We start from the raw sequence: 20,854 nt of genomic DNA on the forward strand, positions 1-20,854 counted from the left end.
AGAGCTAATTGAAATTGAAAAGGAATATCTTTAGGTCAGGATTTGACTCCTTTTAGGATTCCTCTGGCTTATCAGACAAGAAAGAGAGAAACTGAGACTGAGAAACAAGGAGATAAAGAAATAGAGCAAATTGAAAGCCCTAAGCCAGGTTGGAGATGAGGGGATCCAATCTGTTTATATTCCAAAGACAAGTGAAAACTCAGGCTGTGAAGACCCAACCAAATTCAGTGTCTGAGATGGAAAGCTACCTGCGGTTCATCCGGGGCGTACAGGAGTAAAATGTAGCAAAGTAAGAAGGGGGAGGGACAGGCGGTATGAAGTCATCAGGGTCAGGGATCCGGCCATGATCTTCCACTTCTTCTGCAGAAATCTGGGATTCATCCTGCTTAGACATCACTGCAAGTTAGTCAATGGCCTTCTCCACAAAGCGTGGAGACAAAGGCAATGGATGACCCACCAGAGCCAAGACAGCACAGGCCACCACCTCCCGCAGACTTACGATGCAGGATCTCCTGGTGGCAAATATCTGGAGATAGCGAAGGGCTGCAGCCACCAGGCACACAGTGGTCGTGAGTGCATTCAAGGCACACAGGGCAAAGAGGACTTTCTGAAACACACAAGCCGCCATGACGGATGCTGATGATTACTTTCATGCAATATTAAATGGGTTTGAAATCATGACAACACTCTTTCAACGAGATGAGCCTTGCAAGAAGACCATGCAAGCGGATCTAGATTGCGTTTGGTGTATGGAAATCACTGGAATCCACATGGGCTGTTATGCCCTTTGTGCAGCAACATGAATTTCCTGATTTTAAAAAAAACATTTTTTAATTACCTTTAAGTAGTTGTACAAAGGAGGTGCCATTGAACAAAGTAGTCTATGAATACAATCCATCTTGGTCAGTGTCACCCCCTTCAACATTCTCAATTCTGGGCCATTTTTTAATAAGGGACTTGGGCATGACAGGTTTGGGGTATCCTTAAGCTAATTCCCCAGGGAAAATGAGAGAAATTATGGCATTTCACACACACACACACACACACACACACACACACACACACACACACACCACCCCATCAGACTACTATCTCCAAATATTCTTTGCAGGAGAACAGGGACAGTCTCCTCTGAAGTTTGGATCCCTAGGGGCAAGAGTTCCCAGCCTCCAGGCAGCCTAATTTATGATTCTATTTCTGGAGCAACTGTCCGCGTCTCCCCAGGGACAAGGAGGACGCAGCAGGGGACCAGAGCAGCTGGATATAAACAGGACATCTCTCCTCAAACACAAATCTCAAAATAGCAGCCAAGGCAATCCCAAAAGCTGCCATAGTTCCAATGCAAGCTCCTTAGCAGGGTTTTCCCCAAACTACATCCTGGCCCAGCAAGTTTGCAGAAGCCAAAGAAAGCAGGCCATTTCTATGCAGGACCTCACTCAGAGCTGGCAGATTTCAACAGTTCTGTCTCTTTGGATTCCTCCTCCCCCACAGTAAATAAATAAACCCCAAAACCAAGATCTAAAGAAAGCTACTAAATACAGGGCCTAAGGGCATGGCTCAAGTGATAAATGCCTAGCAAAGCGCCAGGTCCTGAGTTCAAATATCCGCTATCACCAAAAATTAAAAAAGAAAACCGTTAGCAGTGTACTATACAAAAGCTACTATGTCACAGTCTGCTAACAGATTTAAAGGGACTTAATGTCCCTTTCATCCAGATACAATTGTTATCTAATTTCCAAATAAATAGGGCTCATGTTTGCATTTCCCTTCAACTGAAATCATTGTTTGTCATTTTGTCTCATTTATTATACTTGTTGTCTATTAAACAAAACACAAAATGCTGGAACTACTTCTGTATTTTCTGCCCCCTCTCTCTCATTAGTCTGAGTGTCACAGAACTGCAGCATTCAACACAGCCATACATACGACTGGCTCACACTACAAATGATCATCAGAACAATGGCAAGTGAGCATGCCTTTGAAAGGCTTTGTCAAAAGCCATAGCAAGCCAGCCAGTGTCTCATGCCAGTAACTGTAGCTACTCAGGAAGCTGAGAGCTGCGGATCACGGTTCAAAGTCAGCCCAGGCAGGAAAGTCTATGAGACTCTTTTTTTTTTTTTTTCTTTCCAGTCCTGGGCCTTGGACTCGGGGCCTGAGCACTGTCCCTGGCTTCTTTTTGCTCAAGGCTAGCACTCTGCCACTTGAGCCACAGGGCCACTTCTGGCCATTTTCTGTATAGGTGGTGCTGGGGAATCGAACCCAGGGCTTCATGTATACGAGGCAAGCACTCTTGCCACTAGGCCATATTCCCAGCTCTATGAGACTCTTGTTTCCAATAAACTATGAAAAAGCTGGAAGTGAAGCTGTGGCTTAAGTGGTAGAGTGCTAGTGAGCAAAAAAGCTTAGGGACAGTACCCAGGTCCTAAGTTCAAGCCCCAGGATTGGTACACACACACACAAAAGCTATAAGAAGTATGTGTGCGCGCTCATATATATATACACACATGTATGTGTATATATTTAGACTTCTTTCCATTTTTTACTAGCTTATAATACTTGAACACAAAGGACATAATTTAAAATACACCCAATAATATGTGGTTCTTTCTCATTCTGTCTCTGGGTCACTAATGAGGAATCATTCACATCTACTTTCAGAAGCTTAATTATTCAAATGCAGTAACAGACTAGGAATATTTCCAATAGCTGCCTTTTTGGGGAGGTCATTGGTGTACTTCCTGCTAAGAGTTGGAAGCCATTTGACATACCTTAAGTAGAAGGTGAACAGCACTACAAGGTTGAACGGGAAAGAGTTTCAAGGAGTTTTCTTTATCTGTGCATTTGGCTGGTTGAAATTCTTCACAACAGAAGCAAATCTTGCCTTCACCTAAGTCCACCTTAAGAGGAAAGAAGCAGAGAGATGATTTATTTTTGTTTTGTTCTTGTTGTTGTTGTTGTTTTTTCCAGTCCTGGGGCTTGAACTCAGGGCCTGAGCACTGTCCCTGGCTTCTTTTTGCTCAAGGCTAGCATTCTGCCACTTGAGCCACAGCACCACTTCCAGCTTTTTCTATATATGTGGTGCTGAGGAATCGAACCCAGGGCTTCATGTGTATGAGGCAAGCACTCTACCACTAGGCCATATTCCCAGCCCGGATGATTTAATGTTTAAGGAGAAAAAAAAAACAGTCCTTGAGGCATCACACAGCCACAATCCTACAGAATAAGATACAGCAAGGTTCCACATCATGCGATGCCTATATCAGGCAGGACTGGTTAAGGTCATCAGAGAGCATTGCTTGCCATATGCCCTTGGAACCCAGATTTAGGGAACATTCACTATTGAAACAGCATGTCATGATCACATGCCAGAGAGATGGACAGCATGTGATAAGGGGCAAGCTGGCACTTATAGTAGATAAAACAGACCATGTCTATGAGGCAAGCACTCTATACCACTAGGCCATATTCCCAGCTGCCGCCGCTGCCTCCTCATCCTCCTCATCCTCCTCCTCCTCGTTGTCATCATCGTCCTCCTCCTCTTCTTTTTTTGCCAGATTAGACTCAGTGCCTGAGCACTGTCCCTGGATCAAGGCTAGCACTCTACCACTTGAACCACTGCACCACTTATGGCTCTTTCTGTATGGCCAATGAGTTTGGCCTAGTGGTAGAGTGCTTGCCTCATGTACATGGTCTGTTTTATGTACTTTAAAGTGCCAGCCTGCACGAAGCCCTGGATTCAATTCCTCAGTACCATATACACAGAAAAAGCTGGAAGTGGCGCTGTGGCTCAAGTGGCAGAGTGTTAGCCTTGAGCAAAAACAAGCTCAGGGACAGTGCCCAGACCCTGAGTTCAAGCCCCAGGACTGGCAAAAAAAAAAACAAACAAAAATAACAAAACAGACCATGTCTAATTAAATTTGAATTCGGATAAACAATAGAAAACTGTTACAGACACATTAGCCCCAAACATTGCATAAGACATGTTTATAGTAAAAGATAAATAAGTCATTAGAAGTTTATATGAAATTCACATTTAATTGGATATCTTATCATTTTACTTGTTAAACTCGGCATCCTTAGCCTAAATTTTCCTCTTGCAAATGACATTCATCACTTTAGCTCATGAATTTTTTTTTTTTTTTGGTCAGCTGTGGGGCTTGAATTTGGTCAGCTGTGGGTGCTACTTCATGACTTCAATGCCAAAGAAAATCACATGGCTCCAGCATCTGGGACATTACCATCTCAAGAGAAAACTATGCCTAATGCCCCTTCTCCATCCATCTTGCCTCTAGCAACTCCCTCTCAGGAGCAACCTCTACTCTCACCTTTGCCCGCTTAGATTAGTTTTGCCTCTTCTAGAGCTCTATAGCTTTCTTCATCTTGAAGTCACATCAAAAGGGCTACACATATAAATCCAGCCTCTGGTACAACAAATGACAACTGGAGTTGCCTTGATGGGCTCCTTAATCTTTATCAGTTCACCCCCACATTTCTTGATCCTGGTTTGTCCCACACATTAGATCCACAACCCTACAATAAGGCTGTGTGTAACAGAATCTTTCCACCATGGTCTCATGCTGTTAATCTTGACACCAGCCTATCCTGGGACTATTCCAATAGGCTCTATCTAGGCAGATCTAGGCAGAGCGCACCCTTCCCTGGGCTCAGCATCACTGGCTGCTCTTTGGTCCTCTTCCACAGTCCAAATATAACAACAGTGCTTACATTGGGCTGAATTCAGCAGGACCCTAAGAAAGCCTTCCTGCTTCTCTGTGTTGCTTCTAACAACACTATCTGACAAGGAGGAGACCCCTGACATACCAGTTGCTGCCTCCCCATGCAGGGAGGGAGGGCTGTTCCTGAGGCTTGAACTCAAGACCTGGGCACTCTCCCTGAGCTCTTTTTTGCTCAAGGCTAGCACTCTACCACTTTGAGCCACTGTTCCACTTCTGGTTTTCTGCTAGTTAATTGAAGATTCTCACAGATTGTCTTGCTTTGGCTGGCTTTGAACCACAGTCCTCAGATCTCAGCCTCCTGAGTAGCTAGGATTACAAGCATGAGCTACTAGCACTGGACTAAGCTCACTTTTTAACAAGGCCCCACAATGTTTGTTTTTGTGGTCCTTGGGGTACACCTCTAGACTTCACCTGAGGCCTCTACTTCCCTCAGGTAATAGTAGATTTCATCTTCCCACACAAGCCTATTTTTGCTGCCAGGTGCTTAGTGAAAAGAGGTCACCAGCCCAGCACCAAACATTCAAGAACCCAGAAGCTCCTGCTGTTTGGAATCTTTTGGGTGAGCCAGTAACGAAGGCAAAATGGCAAAATGTCCCAGGTGAGTGAATGCTAATCCCTTTAGACAAGATTATTTGACAGTTTAATCATTATACAAATGATCTGGAATGCCAAGTACTGTGTCCACTTAATACAAGGAAGCCCTGAGGCTCTTTGCAGAAGGACTATAGGCTGTGTTTGTGTTCCTGTTCCTCCTGCTCCTGCTCAAAACTCCTTCACCTCCACTTGTAATCCCCTCTCCGCCCAACATTCCCAAGCGGTAGTATCTTGCTGTTCTTTAGTTTCTTTAATCGATTCTGAACTCCAATCCCAAATGATAACCCTCCACCTCTCCATGTCCATGCTGTCATCTGATGCTCACACATCCTCATCTTCCTCCCACCATCCCCCACCACTGTGGGTTTCAATCCCAGCTGCACTTTAGAATTTTCCAGAGAGCTTTGGAAAAACACACTAAAGTTGCTGAAGTAGAGTGGGGGTTCGCTACAATGAAACAGGGTTCCCCCCAAGGGAAGGGATTCCTGGTTCCCCCAAGAGTCCACCACACAGTCTCCAGCTACAAGGTGACAAAAAGACAGTTTTATTGGGGAAGTAAAAAGTGAACAAAAAGTGAACCGACCGGCCTTGGTCGCAGCCCGGACTCGGGAGCCGAAACTGCCAACCACGTGTGGAGCCCAGACTCGGGAGCTGGGCTTGTACACACCTGGGCGGCCCAGACTCGGGAGCTGGGACCGCCCCCGTGTGGCCTTCCAGCCTGGTTATAAGGCAAACATCACAGACAAACTTGTCACACGCAAGTGACCAATGAAGATACAACACTTACAGAGCATGCTAGGCCGCACGCAGGTGGCCAATAGAGTTACAGTCTGTCTCATAATATTCATTTGAACTAACCTATCATTCTAGTTAGAATTGACGCATGGATTTGGCGGGGCTCACATGATGCAGGCGGATATGCCTATTCATAGCTGGTTTCCTTGAAGCTCCCAAGCCTCAGGTGGTTAATCTACATAACTTATCATAATAAAGAGGAGGACACTGGTTCCCTTGAAGCTCCCAGGCCTCAGGTAGTCAATCTACATAGTAAAGGGAGCTTCCCTGAATAGGGTGGGGGAGGGCTTAGTGGAGATGGAGTTGGCTTCTGCTCTAATCTGAGCTGGAGTCAACCTGAAGTCCCTCCACAGCTATTGATGGCACTGGGCAGATCTGGCCTCCCCACTACATTGCCAGTGCCATCTTTAGCAATCAGGGGAACTTCAAGCTAAACATAGTGACTATGAGCTGTCACTCTAGCTCATGAGACTGACAAAAATATATATAGAGAGAGAAACTCCTGCTGGTAAAGGTAGCTGGTGGAAATATGAGCTGAAACCCTTTAATAAAGGAACTAACACTAGCTATTTTAAATGGCAGGGAGTATAAGCTGCTGCAGGGCAAAGGCAGAATGGGAGTGATCACACAGCCCTGAAAAGCCACCCAGCTGGTAGCTCACACCTGTAATCCTAGCTACTCAGGGGAATGAGACCTGAGGACTGTAGTTTGAAGGAAATTCCAGGAGACTCTTTTTTTTTTTTTTTTTTTTTTTTTTTTTTTTGCCAGTCCTGGGCCTCGGACTCAGGGCCTGAGCACTGTCCCTGGCTTCTTTTTGCTCAAGGCTAGCACTCTGCCACTTGAGCCACGGCGCTACCTCTGGCCGTTTTCTGTATATGTGGTGCTGGGGAATCGAATCCAGGGCTTCACGTATATGACCAAGCACTCTTGCCACTAGGCCATATTCCCAGCCCTCCATGAGACTCTTATCTCCAATAAATAACTAAAAATGCCAGGAGTGGACCTGTGGCTCAAGTGGTAAAGCTCTAGCCTTGAGCAAAAGAAGCTCAGGGACAACACTTGGGCCCTGAGTTCAAGCCCCAATACAGAAAGAGAAAAACAAAATCAAAAAAATCACTATGTGATTTCACATTCTTTTTCAATGTGAAGAATTGCAAGAAAGAATAAAAGGTTATAGTGACTCCCTAGCGTTTTTCTGCTTGGAAAGATCATGGGTAGTTTTGCAAGGGCTTGACCACATCTTTGCTAGAAAACAAGACAGTCTTGTTGGGGCTCTTTCTGCTGGTTTCTATGCAGTGAGATTACCATGGAACTAAGTTCCAAATAGATGAGAATTAAAACAACTTCTGGACCCATTCCTTTTGCTTTGTAGTAAGGGGTAATATTTGTTACTGAGAAGTTCTTTTGAAAAAGTTCAGCTCTGACTAATGATTCCACTTCTGGGTATTAGAACCCAAAGAACTGACAGCAGGAGCTAGAAGAGACATTTGTCCACTCTGCTTGAAGCAGCTCTGTACACAATAGACAGAAGGTGGGAACAGCCCCAAGGCACATCCTCAGACAAATGGATAAACAAAATGTGTCATACTGACATACAATGGAGTATATTCAGCTTTTTAAAAGGAGATTTTGACAGGTCAACACCATGCACACACCTGGAGGACATTCTACTGAAGTGAAGTAAGTCATTCATAGAAGGTTAACACTGTCTGATTCCACTAATGGAGGGACATAAAAGTATTTGAATGCCTATCAGTGGAAAGTGGAACGGTAGTTACAGGCGCCTGTGGGGCACAGGGAGATAAGGAACTGTTGCTAACTGTTGCTCCTGTTTTGTGAGATCAAGGGTTTTAAAGACTGCTTTCACAGCCATCTGAATGAACCTAACTGTACTGAACTGAACACATAAAAGGGCCAGGATGGTCAATTTATGTTTACAACAATTTAATTCTGGTTTTGATGGTACTAGGCTTCTTTTTTTTCCTTCTTTTTTTTTTTTTTTTGGCCAGTCCTGGGCCTTGGACTCAGGGCCTGAGCACTGTCCCTGGCTTCTTCCCGCTCAAGGCTAGCACTCCGCCACCTGAGCCACAGCGCCGCTTCTGGCCGTTTTCTGTATATGTGGTGCTGGGGAATTGAACCCAGGGCTTCATGTATACGAGGTAAGCATTCTTTGCCACTAGGCCAGATCCCCAGCCCCTTTTTTCTTCTTCTTAATTTCAGAGAAGTTACAGGTCTACAGCATTATATACACAATTCTAACAACCAAAAGTCTTGATTACAGTGTTGTGTCCCAGACTCCAACAGCATGCTACAAAATCCAGACGCTGACACACAACTGGCTTCCTTTGGCTTATTTATTTGTTTATTTACTTATTTATTTGCCAGTCCTGGGGCTTGAACTCAGGTCCTGGGTGCTGTCTCTGAGTTCTTTCACTCAAGGCTAGGGCTCTACCACTTTGATCCATGGCTCCACTTCCAGATTTCTGGTGGTTAATTGAAGATAAGAATCTCATAGACTTTTCCTGTCTGGGCTGGCTTTGAACCACAATCCTCAGATCTTAGCCTCTTGAGTGTAGTGGGGAGGCCAGATCTGCCCAGTGCCATCAATAGCTGTGGAGGGACTTCAGGTTGACTCCAGCTCAGATTAGAGCAGAAGCCAACTCCATCTCCACTAAGCCCTCCCCCACCCTATTCAGGGAAGCTCCCCTTTACTATGTAGATTGACTACCTGAGGCCTGGGAGCTTCAAGGGAACCTGTGTCCTCCTCTTTATTATGATAAGTTATGTAGATTAACCACCTGAGGCTTGGGAGCTTCAAGGAAACCAGCTATGAATAGGCATATCCGCCTGCATCATGTGTGCCCCGCCAAATCCATGCGTCAATTCTAACTAGAATGATAGGTTAGTTCAAATGAATATTATGAGACAGACTGTAACTCTATTGGCCACCTGCGTGCGGCCTAGCATGCTCTGTAAGTGTTGTATCTTCATTGGTCACTTGCGTGTGACAAGTTTGTCTGTGATGTTTGCCTTATAACCAGGCTGGAAGGCCACACGGGGGCGGTCCCAGCTCCCGAGTCTGGGCCGCCCAGGTGTGTACAAGCCCAGCTCCCGAGTCTGGGCTCCACACGTGGTTGGCAGTTTCGGCTCCCGAGTCCGGGCTGCGACCAAGGCCTGTCGGTTCACTTTTTGTTCACTTTTTACTTCCCCAATAAAACTGTCTTTTTGTCACCTTGTGGCTGGAGACTGTGTGGTGGACTCTTGGGAGAACCAGGAATCCCCTCCCTTGGGGGGAACCCTGTTTCATTGTAGCGAACCCCCACTCTACTTCATTGAGTATCAAGGATTATAGGCATGAACCTCCAGTGTCTGGCTTTTCCTTAGAAAAAAGAGATTGGCCTGAATTCTGCTAACATCCTTTTTTTTTGGGGGGGGGAGGGGGTCTTCAGGTAGACAGACTGGCCATGGACACGTGACCCATCTACTCATTCAGTAACTGGCCAACTGACCCCTGTGGCTCTGGGTTCTGTTTGTGCCACAATACCCGACAATCAAGTGAAAGCCTCAGAAAGCAGCTCTCAGCTTTGCTTTTCTACTTCCTTTTAACCCAGTTCTAGACACTGCAGCACAGCTGAGGGTGCCACAAGCTGCATGTCAGGAGTAAGGCAGCCAAGCCAGGCTCTAACCCCAGGCTTAGTGATGTTTAGAGCTGCTTACCAGATCACATCTGGGCACGCTGGATACAAACTGCGCCCCTTGACATCCCAGGATGAATCCCGCAAGATTTAGCAGGACACAGACCACAGACAGCAGCACAAAGAGGTTTACCTGAAACAGCAAGAGGAAGGGCAGTTAGAAAAGGCAACACAAGTGGCCCCAGGAGAACAGCCTTGAACTATGGAGATTTCCTTTTAATACAACAAAATGCCTTGAAAAAAAGAAATGTTGTGATGGTCCTTTGTACCTACCAATACAACACTTAGTCTAAAACTTTTGAAGTTTTAGAATAACTAAAAATTAACACCATTCCATATAACACATATCTATTCTCTCCTACCATTGGACCCCTGAATCTTTTTACTAAAATCTTAAATCAGCTTATCCAAAGACATGATTCATAACATCAGTTGGCTTGCCACAGATTAGGAGAAAATATTTTCATGCATATATGGAACCAAGAAACTATATTCAAAATATACAAATAATTCCTCACCTCGACAATAATATTAGTAATCAACTAAAGACACACCCAATAACCACATGAAACACTATTCATCATCAGGAATACAAAATAAAGCCATCATAAACTATTCTTTCAAATCAACTAGAATGGTTAAAATTTAAAAGCTGACAGTACCAAATGTTGATGAGAATGAAGTATACTTAGAGTATTAGACATTTTCATGTGGGTAGAAAATGGTATCATTGACCCTGGTGTGCTGGTGGCTCATGCCTGTAATCCTTAATACTCAGGAGGCTGAGATCAGAAGATCACAGTTCAGCCAGCTAAGGCAGGAAGCTTCGTGAAACTCTAAATCTCCAATTAACTACCAGAAAACTGAAAGTGGCACAGTAGCTCAAAGTGGTAGAGCACTAGCCCTGAGCAAAAAAACTCAGGCACAGTGCCCAGGCCCTGAGTTCAAGCCCCACAACTGACAAAAAAGAAAATGGTACAATCAATTTTAAGAAACTGTTGGTTTCTTAAAGACTAAATATAAACCTATCTACAGGAATATTCCAGGTGCTTTATGGAGCTACTTAACCCTCAGTTCCCTACTCCTTCAATGTGAGCTACCCACAGTGACTTCCTTCCAAAAGACCACACAGAAGGGACAAAGTAGCTTTCCAGGGGAGAATCCTGACAAACACTCCATCAACCAGATGACAGAGGTCAACATGAGCACTCAGTCATGTCAATGGCACGTGCCTGTGCTAACATGGCATAGGAATTGCACTTTACCTCTGTGGTCTCCCTCCCCAGAACCCACAATAACAGTCTAATGTTCTATGGGGAAAGTATGATGCAATGCCTGGTGCAATGCATCATCCCAAATACCCAATGAACACTCCTCAAGTCTGTTAAGTCATCAAAAAAAAGAAGAATAAAAAAAAAAAAAAAAAAAAAGAAGAATGAGAAACCACCACCACAGTGAAGAGAAGCATAAGCAGACATGTCAGCTCAATGTAATGTGGCATCCTGGATGGATCCATGGGCAGAAAAGAGACAGGTAAGACGTAGGCAAATGTGAAGCATGTGGTCTTTAGCTAACAATAAGGTGTCAAGACTGGCTCCTGAATTGTGATGCACTACCATACAATTGTCAGATCTGAATGACACAAGAAACTCAGAGTAGATGAAGCACATGGGATTTCTATGTTGTAGTTTTACCATTCTGGTAAATAAATATATACATATATATTTACATGCTATTCTAAAATGAAAACATGTACCTTTTTAAATGGAATAAAGTGACTGGATAATGTAGTATATTTAAACAATGAATTATGTCTGGCAATAAAAAGAGCAAACTACGAATGCAAAATAACAGTACAAAATTCAAAAACAAAAACTGAGCAAAATAAGGCAGACGCTGTGTACTTTCCCTTACCTCAAGTTCATGAATAGACATGATCATCTACAGAGACAGAAATCAAAATAGTGATTGCTTGTTTGGGGATGTGGAGGGAGGATGTGGACTCAGAAGAGAAAGCAGGGAATTTTCAAACGTGATAAAATATTCTACATCCTGTCTTGCATGGTGGTTCCATGGGTGATTCCTGTTTTCAAAACTGTGCTAACAGAAAGCTAGGTATGATGCAGCACCCCTGGAGCCCCAGCATTCAGAAGGCTGAGGCAGGAAGATCACAAGTTGGAGGCCTACCTGGGCTATAAAGAGAGACAAAAATCTCAACCACAATCTGGGACTTCTCTAAATTCTAATCCTACTTACTGGCCATAATTTTCACAAAAAGAGAAAAGGAACCTTGAGTCTAACTGCCAAAGCAGGAATAGAAGATCAAACAGAAAATGGAGGCTAATTCTAAAATGCCCTGAGCAACTAACAAAATGAAAGAGGAACCAGTCAAATCACTAGATCTGTGCAAACCTCACAGGTGATGTGGGCCAGGACACACAGACTTCAAAATTACCAGCATTTTCCCTCAGAATATACTTGCGTGTGACCTTATGGCTATTGTTAAAACTCTGGCCAAATTTCCAGGTAAACATATGACCTTATGGTTATTATTAAAACGCTGAGAAGGGTGGAAAAATGAGCGGGGGAATGAGTAGAATGTAGGCAAGAATGTGTTGTCTATGCCACAGAACTGAGAAAAACAAGGAAAGGGGTAGGTGGAAAGGGGGTGAAGATGTTGAAGGGATGACACAGATCAAGACATGTTGTATACATAAATTGCTTTGTTAAATGGCAAAAAAAATCCATACATAACCTAAAAACTAAGAAAAATGAGGGAAGGAATAGGATGGGAGCGTGAATGAGAATATTAAAAGGGGTGACATTGATCAAGAGGCACTGTACTAAGAAATTGCTTTGTTGAATGGCAACTACTTTGTACAACTACCTAAAGAAAATTAAAATATATTTTTAAAATAGAAAATAAAACTCTGGTCAAACCTCAGTCAAATTGAGGGATCTATCAAGCACACAGCCTCTGTAATCACCCAGTTCAGAGCCTGGATTGAGCCCCTGTATAGCAAGTATTGGAGTTGCAAGAGGCATACATAGGATTGTAGGACTTGTTTTACCCATATGTCAAATGGGTCTATTTTTCTAACATATCTCAAAAGATTACTGTGATAATACCATGCCATATTCTCAACTTCAAAGGTCTACACATACACATTTTATTATTAAGAATAACAGGCATTTCTATTTATGGTATGAAGCTTGTTATTGTTACAAAAGGTGTTTCACAAAATGAAATTTCAGTAAGTCTGATACCCGTATTTCAGTCTTTTGCTTATGATACACTTGAATTTAAGTCATCTGGAAAGGACAATCAAATCCTAAGAATAATTGATTGTAAGACTTCCTCAAAGACATTATGTCATTGGTCTCCTTCTGCCAAATGAAAGAAGCCAGTCACAAAGAATCACCTTTATTTGAATGACCAGAATAGGTAAGTCTAGAACTAAGGTTATTGCAGGAAGATGGAGAGTGACAAAGATACCTTTTGGGGGGAGGGGTGATCTACAATTGATGCTAGTGGCATTTGAATACATCTATGAATTCACTCATACTCTCTGAACTGTACACAAGTGCATAAATTTTATGTTATTCCAATTACATTGCTGGGTGCATGTAGCTCACACCCATAATTCTAGCTACTCAGGAGGCTGAGATTTGAGGATTACAGTTCAAAGCCATCCCGAGCAGGAAAGTCTGTGAGACTCTGATCTCTAATAAAATATTCAGAAATAGCCAAACTGGTGCTGTGGCTCATGTGGTAGAGTGTTAGCCTTGAGCACAAAGAGGCTCAGGGACAGCATCCAGGCCCTGAGTTCAAGCCCCAGGACTGGCAAAAAAAAAAACACAAAAATCTCATAGCAAAGCTGTATTTAAAAAACAGTACGAATAAGAAGCAGCCATTAAATGTTTTCTCTTGTCCACAAAGAAAGAAAAGGATCATTCAGAATCCATAGGAAAGCCCTAATATATTGTAAACACTAAAGGACAAGAATGCACTTGACTTGCTGATTAACACAGTCCTCCTTTGAGTGACCTGAGATTCCTTCTCATACTCATTCTTGCTGCCTGGTGTCCCAGCAAATAGTTGAGGCTCCACCCTGAACAAGAGGAGCTCATGTTCTTTTGTTCTTTGTTCTTCTCCCTACTGTTTTGTTCAAGGCTGCTTTGTAGGCTCAGATGTTTCTGCTCTTGACATTAATGTTCATTTTAAGCTATAGAATAGGACAACTCCAATCATAATTAAAAGTCAGTAATGAAAATGTCCAGATCTGCATCTTTGTGAAAACTTGGAACTTAATTGAATTTCAGCTTCCCTCCCTACCATCAGCATCTTACAGTGGGAAGAGCGAAGTAGCAGCTGCAATCTTCTACATCCCTTGGTTTGCTGTCTACTTCTCCTGCAGATCAACATCTGGGTGAGAAAGAGTAAGGGGAAGACTGGGCTGTGGCTGTTAATGTTGATCATGGCAAGTGTGTACAAGGGACTCTCTCCTAATGGGAAGAAGCTCCTCTGAGACACCTCCTGTTGAAGTGGCAGCTTCCTGATTGGTCATCCAGCAGTGGAGATCACCAACCAGTTCCCTGATTGGTCATCTAGCCTCCTGCTGCTATGGATTCCCCACTTACTCCCATGCCAGCTCTCTCATGTGGGGCCCATCTGGTCAGCTAGAAGTGTGCATCTAGGATTTGTTCTGTCACTGTAGTTTCCAACTGAGGCCACAGGATGCTCCAACTACCACCTTCATTCCCCAGGCCTGGGTCTCACACCAGCACAGCCAATACTAAGGAGCCCATACCAGTGCTTAACGTTAAGCCCTGAACTCAGATGCCACAGCAATCTAGAACTTTCTACAAACATTTGTCTCTTTAATCAGTTAAGGGTTGCAAAACAGGTTCCACCAAGCAGCCTTGCAAGCCCTGCTTAGATAGCATGTGTACACACACACACACACACACACACACACACACACTGGAATGTGGGAGCAATGGGCCTCTCTTATACAGAAATCCCTCACATGAGTGTGCAATAAAGAACACAATTCTAACATCAAGATACAGTAGCTCTCACATTGCAATCGCGCATATTGCAACTGCCTCTGCTGGTTTTTATTATTCCAGAAAGAATTTCTAGACATAATATAGAGAGCATAATACAGAGAGCAGTAATATAGAGAGCAAAATACAAACTTTAAAACTGTGATGTCAAGATGCTAGCAAAACTTGGAAGGTGGAAGGAAGAAGGAGAATAAAAGGATAAATGTCTTCATCTTACGAAACAGTCAAGGAGCACTATCTCACATCGAGGAACTAAGAAATGGAAACTTGTAATATTATTTAAAATCACCAAGTGATCGGTAGGAGAAATAAAAATGTTTTTTTTTTTAGAAAATGAGAGAGGAAGGTAGAATAGCAGAAGGGTGACAAGTCTCCCACTTGCAGCAAATACAAGAATATTAAAACCAGCAAGAGTTGAAATGGTGAACTCTGGCAGTTAAATCAAATTGGAGTAGTGAAAGAAAGGCACAGAAGCCTAATTGTTTTATTTTTCTTTAGTAAGATGCCTAATAAGCTCCTCCTTTGTCAAATTTTTAAAAATTCCCCATTTAAAGGTACTGTATTTCATAAATTATAAAATGTCACAGCAGTTTGATTAAAATATAGCTTGACAAAGGAACTGTAGTACATGAGCAGGAACACAGATTGAAAGATAGATAGATAGATAGATAGATAGATAGATAGATAGATAGATAGATAGGGAAGGAAGGCAGCAAGCAGGGAGGGAGGGAGGGAGTAATCGTGGGACACAGGCTCAGTGTACCCCAGATCACATAATCAGTTAGGGTATCTAGTACAGACCAGGTCTAAGCTAGATTTCCAAACCCCTACTTTTTCCCTTCCTTTGGTGAGCAGAATATCTGCTAATACAGTCCACTAAGAAATCATCTTTTCCTGCCAAGTGCTGGTAGCTCACATCTATAATCCTAACTACTCAGGAGACTGAAATCTGAGGATCACAGTTCAAAGCCATCCCAGGCAGGGAAGTCTGTGAGCCTCTTATCTCCAATGAACCACCAGAAAACTAGAAGTGGTGCTATGGTTCAAAGTGGTAGAGCACACTACCCATGAGCAAAAGAGCTTAATGTCAGTGCCTGGGCCCTGAGTTCAAGCCAAATGATCAACGACAGCAAAAAAGAAATCATCCTTTTCTCTTCACTAAAGGCTCTCCTCTGTGGCATGCTCATTGCCATGTTAAGCTAGTAAGAAAGATCTCAGTCCACCATCCTCCAGGCTCTAATGCCTGACTCCCAACCTTTCCACCCGACGCTTCCACCCATGCCAGGCCCTGACTACCTATCTATCCAGGTTAAGCACTTGCTGAGATTCTTGTCCTTCCACTGAGTTGTCATAAACATCCATACATTTAAAAATGAAGCTCATTTTGAATCTTAAAAGTTACCCTAAGAAATTCTTTAGTTCTTGAGGGGGTGAGAAGGGAGAAGGGGAACATAGCCCTACTATAGTCTGGTCACAGTTATGGTTGGAACAAGAGAAAGCAGCTCAGCTACTTAAGCAGAAAAGGAATTTCTTGCCAGGCTATCAGGTGGCTCACAGAATCCACAAGACCCAGGCTCAGGGAGGTGCAAGGGGAGCCAAGAAAGCTGAGTGCTGGAATCTCTCCCAAGGTCACAGGAAGACCAGGTCCCTGGTCACCAGCCCCAGCACCTGAGTCTCCTTACCTAATGAATTCTAAGCAGCCCCAGGCGACTCTGCATGGCCAGCCAACCTACAGAAACCCCGGCAGAGGGTAGAGGTCATGGGTTCAACCCTATGGCTGGACTCAGTAGTGTATAATCGAGGCAAGGCCCTGCCTCACACAGGACTCACACAAACACAGTTAGACCCCAAAATGAGTACCGACACTGTAGATGCTGAGGAATCCCACACTGTAGATGCTGAGGAATCCCAAATCAAAGCACGCAGAGCTGAAGGTTCCTTCAATCAGCACTTCATCCTCCCTAAACAAATCAGCAAGTCTCCCTCCTTCCCATACACTCAACAGAGTAGCTCCCTACAATTTCTTGACTGACCTTCCAGAGATTTCCATGTAACTGCAAACCCAAGCTGACTCCCAAAGGTCTGGTTTTTAGGAGAGCTTGTGTGTGTGTGCTGTGTGTATGCAGATGACTATTTGGTAACTTTTCACAGGTCAATGCATTTATTTCCAGATAGTTTCCTTTTTCATCCTCCAGTCATTTAGCTGTTCAGTTTTATCTCCATAGTCCATGGGCCTGAAATCCTGGAAAAGGGACAAGGCCAAGGACTTGTTTTAGTACCACCTATCACTGGAAATGCAGGCCAATGTTCTTCAGCACTAACAGTATGATCTGAGTACAGCCTGGCTGGTCCAAGCTACACTGGGGTACAGTCAGGAATATACATCTCACCACGGCCAGCTAGCATTTAGGAAAGAGGCCAAATGGGAGGCCTGCTTCCTTTCTCCTTATACCCAAGGCATTTTGCTCTGTTAGCATCGCACATATGAACATATTACAACATACTATTCGCTTCTTTAACATCAAAGATGAAAAAACCAGGCAGTACTAGGGATCGAAACCAGAGACCCACATCTTTGGCAGACACTCTATTACTGTGCGTATATCCCTAAATTAATCAATTCTGGAATAAAACATACTTTCCTGGTATCGTTTTAAACAATACTAACAACAAGTAAAAATAACTTAGCTGCAAATATGGGCTTCTCAAAAATAAGGCTATGACCAGGCTCTAGTGGCTCAAGCCTATAGTCCTAGCTACTCAGGAGATTGAGACCTGAGGGTTGAGGTTTGAAGGCAGCGCAGGCAGGAAAGCCCATGAGACTCTTATCTCCAATAAATTACCAAAAATGCCTGAAATGGAGCTGTGGCTCAAGTCGAAAAGGACTAGCCTTGAACTTAGAGCAGTGTCCAAGCCCAGAGTTCAAGCCTCAGAGAGGCAAAAAAAAAAAAAAAAAAAAAAAGCAAGACTACAAACCAACTAAATATCAGTACTAACTACTCTTATATTAAACCCCTTGCTCCAGATCCTTCTCTTCCTGAGCTCTCAGTCCAAAGCTATTCTGGCATACTTGGGTTCTGTTCAATCCCAACCATTTCACTACCTTGGAAGACAGACCTTCCAGGCATTCAGCCAAGAGCCCTAAAGCCCTACAAATATCCTCAGTTTGCCCTTTCTATAAACCTCTGGCAAAACATTCTTTCTTACTGACGCAGGGGTACAAAAGTTAGCTATGCTTGATCAACAGATTATCAACCACGATATTCCAGGCTAGTGGGTGTGAACCCATTGTTCATAAAACTCTATTCTATATGCCTGATACAAATCTCTGCTCTCTGTCCTTTCATAGCTCCAGAATGGAGATAATGAAAAAATTGGGGGTGGGGATAGGGCCTAGTGGCTAACATACAGCAGAAATTGATCTGGGATTCATTTTTATTCTACCAATTAACTTAACTAAAAGATTACTTAAAAATTTAGGCAGGGCTGGGAATATGGTCTAGTGGCAAGAGTGCTTGCCTCCCATACATGAAGCCCTAGGTTCGATTCCTCAGCACCACATATATAGAAAAAGCCGGAAGTGGTGCTGTGGCTCAAGTGGCAGAGTGCTAGCCTTGAGCAAAAGAAGCCAGGGACAGTGCTCAGGCTCTGAGTCCAAGCCCCAGGACTGGCAAAAAAAAAAAAAAAAGGCTTAGGCAAGGGCCTACTGGTAGAGAGTGCTTGACTCGTATATATGAAGCCCTGGGTTCAATTCCCCAGCACCACATATATAGAAAAAGCCAGAAATAGAGCTGTGGTTCAAGTGGCAGAGTGCTAGCCTTGAGTAAAAAGAAGCCAGGGACAGTGCTCAGGCCCTGAGTCCAAGCCCCAGGACAGACAAAAAAAAAAGGCAGTACAGACAGACAAATCCATAAGCCCCTTATCTCCAATTAACCAGCAAAAAGCAAGAGGTAAGGAGATGTGGCTCAAGTAGTAGAGTACCAACCGTGAACAGAAAAGGCCAAAGAAACCACACACACACACACACACACACACACAAAAAAAAAAAAAAAAAAGCTTGGCTTGGTTAATTTCTTCCAAGCTCTCTGGAGAAAAGGATAAAACTACCAAAACATACTATGCTAGTGAAGGAGGGCCATGCAGAAGTGCTCATAGGAAAAGAATTGCAGTGGAACCAAACCCCATATTCTAATAGTCGTTCATCTGGTAGAGGAGTGGACAAGCCAATTCATTCCTGAGCTAACTAATATTCCCTTAAAAACAGGCATGTTGAAGAACTTGGGGAATTCTTAAGCATTACAGATATATAAAAATATACTATAACAATCCCAAAGGGAACAGCCATCCTTTTCCTCCCTCTCTCATTTACTCACTGCCTTCCTTGCTTCTTCCCTCCATTCCTCCCTTCCTTCTTTTCTTTCTTTACTCCCAAGCATTAGGAACTTAATCCAGGATCATCTAGACAACAGCACTACCACTGAGTTACATCTGCAGCCTTTTAAAACTTATTTAGAGACAAAGTCTTGCTAAGTAATCGAGTTTGCCCTCCAATTTGAAAACTTTCTATCTCAGCCTCCTGAGTAGCTGGGATTACAGTGTATATCACCATGCCCGGTCAGCCAACTATTTTTATGCCTTCAACAATAGTGAGTCAGAGGCATTGGCTCATGTCTATAATCCCAGCTCCTCAGGAGGCAGGTGTGAGAGGATTTCAGTTTAGGGCCAGCCCAAGCAAAAAGCTAGTGAGATTTGTATCTCCACCACTAAGCCAGGTGTGGTAGCATGCACCTGAGAAGCATAGATGTGAAGATTACAGTCCAAGGCCAACCTAGGAAAGCCACAAGACCCCATCTGAAAAAAAAAAAAAAAAAAACTAGAGCAAAATAAGATGACAGGAGTGGCTCAAGTGACAGAGTACCTGCCTCAAAAGCCCAAGGTCCTGAGTTCAATCCCAATACCCCCAAGGGGAAAACATCACCACAAACAGTGAAATAGTCATAGTATTCAAGTTTATTCAACAGGAATGCCCATCTGAAAGTAAAATAACATCAAGGGTTCTAGAAAGGTTCTGGAAATCTATAGAATATGTGAGCTAGAAAGACTCTTAAAAATTATTCTGATCTAAGCCAGTCATTGGGGAATCCAGAGATTTCCCCCCAATGGTATTATGTTAGCATTAATATACAGGTTTCAGCATCTATGAAATCAGGCTCATTCCAAATCACTGGTGGCCATAAGACAAACTTGACAGAACAGTACTGCACAAGGCCAAAGAGTCTCAGAGCTCATCCTGGAAACACACCACCAATTCCTCAAGTGACTTGTCCCATTCTTCCTGCCACAGAGAAAGCAAGTACTGCCATCTATCTTGCAGCATAACTGACCTATCTGTCAGTGTTCCTCTGGTAGGGCGAAGTCTCCAACTTTTTGTTTGTTTGTTTTCGTTGCCAGTCCTGGGGTGTGGACTTGGCCTGAGCACTGTCCTTGGCTTCTTTTTTTTTTTTTTTTTTGCCAGTCCTGGGCCTTGGACTCAGGGCCTGAGCACTGTCCCTGGCTTCTTCCCGCTCAAGGCTAGCACTCTGCCACTTGAGCCACAGCGCCGCTTCTGGCCGTTTTCTGTATATGTGGTGCTGGGGAATCGAACCTAGGGCCTTGTGTATCCGAGGCAGGCACTCTTGCCACTAGGCTATATCCCCAGCCCCCCTTGGCTTCTTTTTGCTCAAGGCTAGCACTCTACCTCTTGAGCCACAGCGCCACTTCCGGCTTTTTTCTATATATGTGGTGCTGAGGAATCGAACCCAGGGCTTCATATATACAAGGCGAGCACATTACCACTAGGCCATATTCGCAGCCCAAATCTCCAACTTTTTTAGACAAATGTCAGCATGTTTCATGACTCTTCTTCTAAGACACAGTAAGCTATAACAAGAACAACAAAACCACCAAGCACCAGTAGCTCATGCC

At 43.6% G+C, this 20,854-nt stretch overlaps 1 protein-coding gene across 1 annotated transcript in view; it reads right to left on the minus strand.

Moving 5' to 3' along the window:
• The window catches only part of Fam189a2 (family with sequence similarity 189 member A2), a 56,541-nt gene that overhangs the window by 15,278 nt on the left and 20,409 nt on the right, over positions 1-20,854 (minus strand). Inside the window, exons 3-6 of the mRNA XM_048332835.1 lie at positions 9,843-9,953; positions 2,769-2,897; positions 500-607; positions 249-382 (exon numbers count right to left, since the gene is read on the minus strand). Of these exons, the coding sequence (XP_048188792.1) occupies positions 249-382; positions 500-607; positions 2,769-2,897; positions 9,843-9,953 (482 nt within the window). The remainder of the gene's footprint in view (positions 1-248; positions 383-499; positions 608-2,768; positions 2,898-9,842; positions 9,954-20,854) is intronic.

Source organism: Perognathus longimembris, chromosome 1 (genome assembly GCF_023159225.1).
Source record: "Perognathus longimembris pacificus isolate PPM17 chromosome 1, ASM2315922v1, whole genome shotgun sequence".
NCBI classification, from domain to species: domain Eukaryota; kingdom Metazoa; phylum Chordata; class Mammalia; order Rodentia; family Heteromyidae; genus Perognathus; species Perognathus longimembris.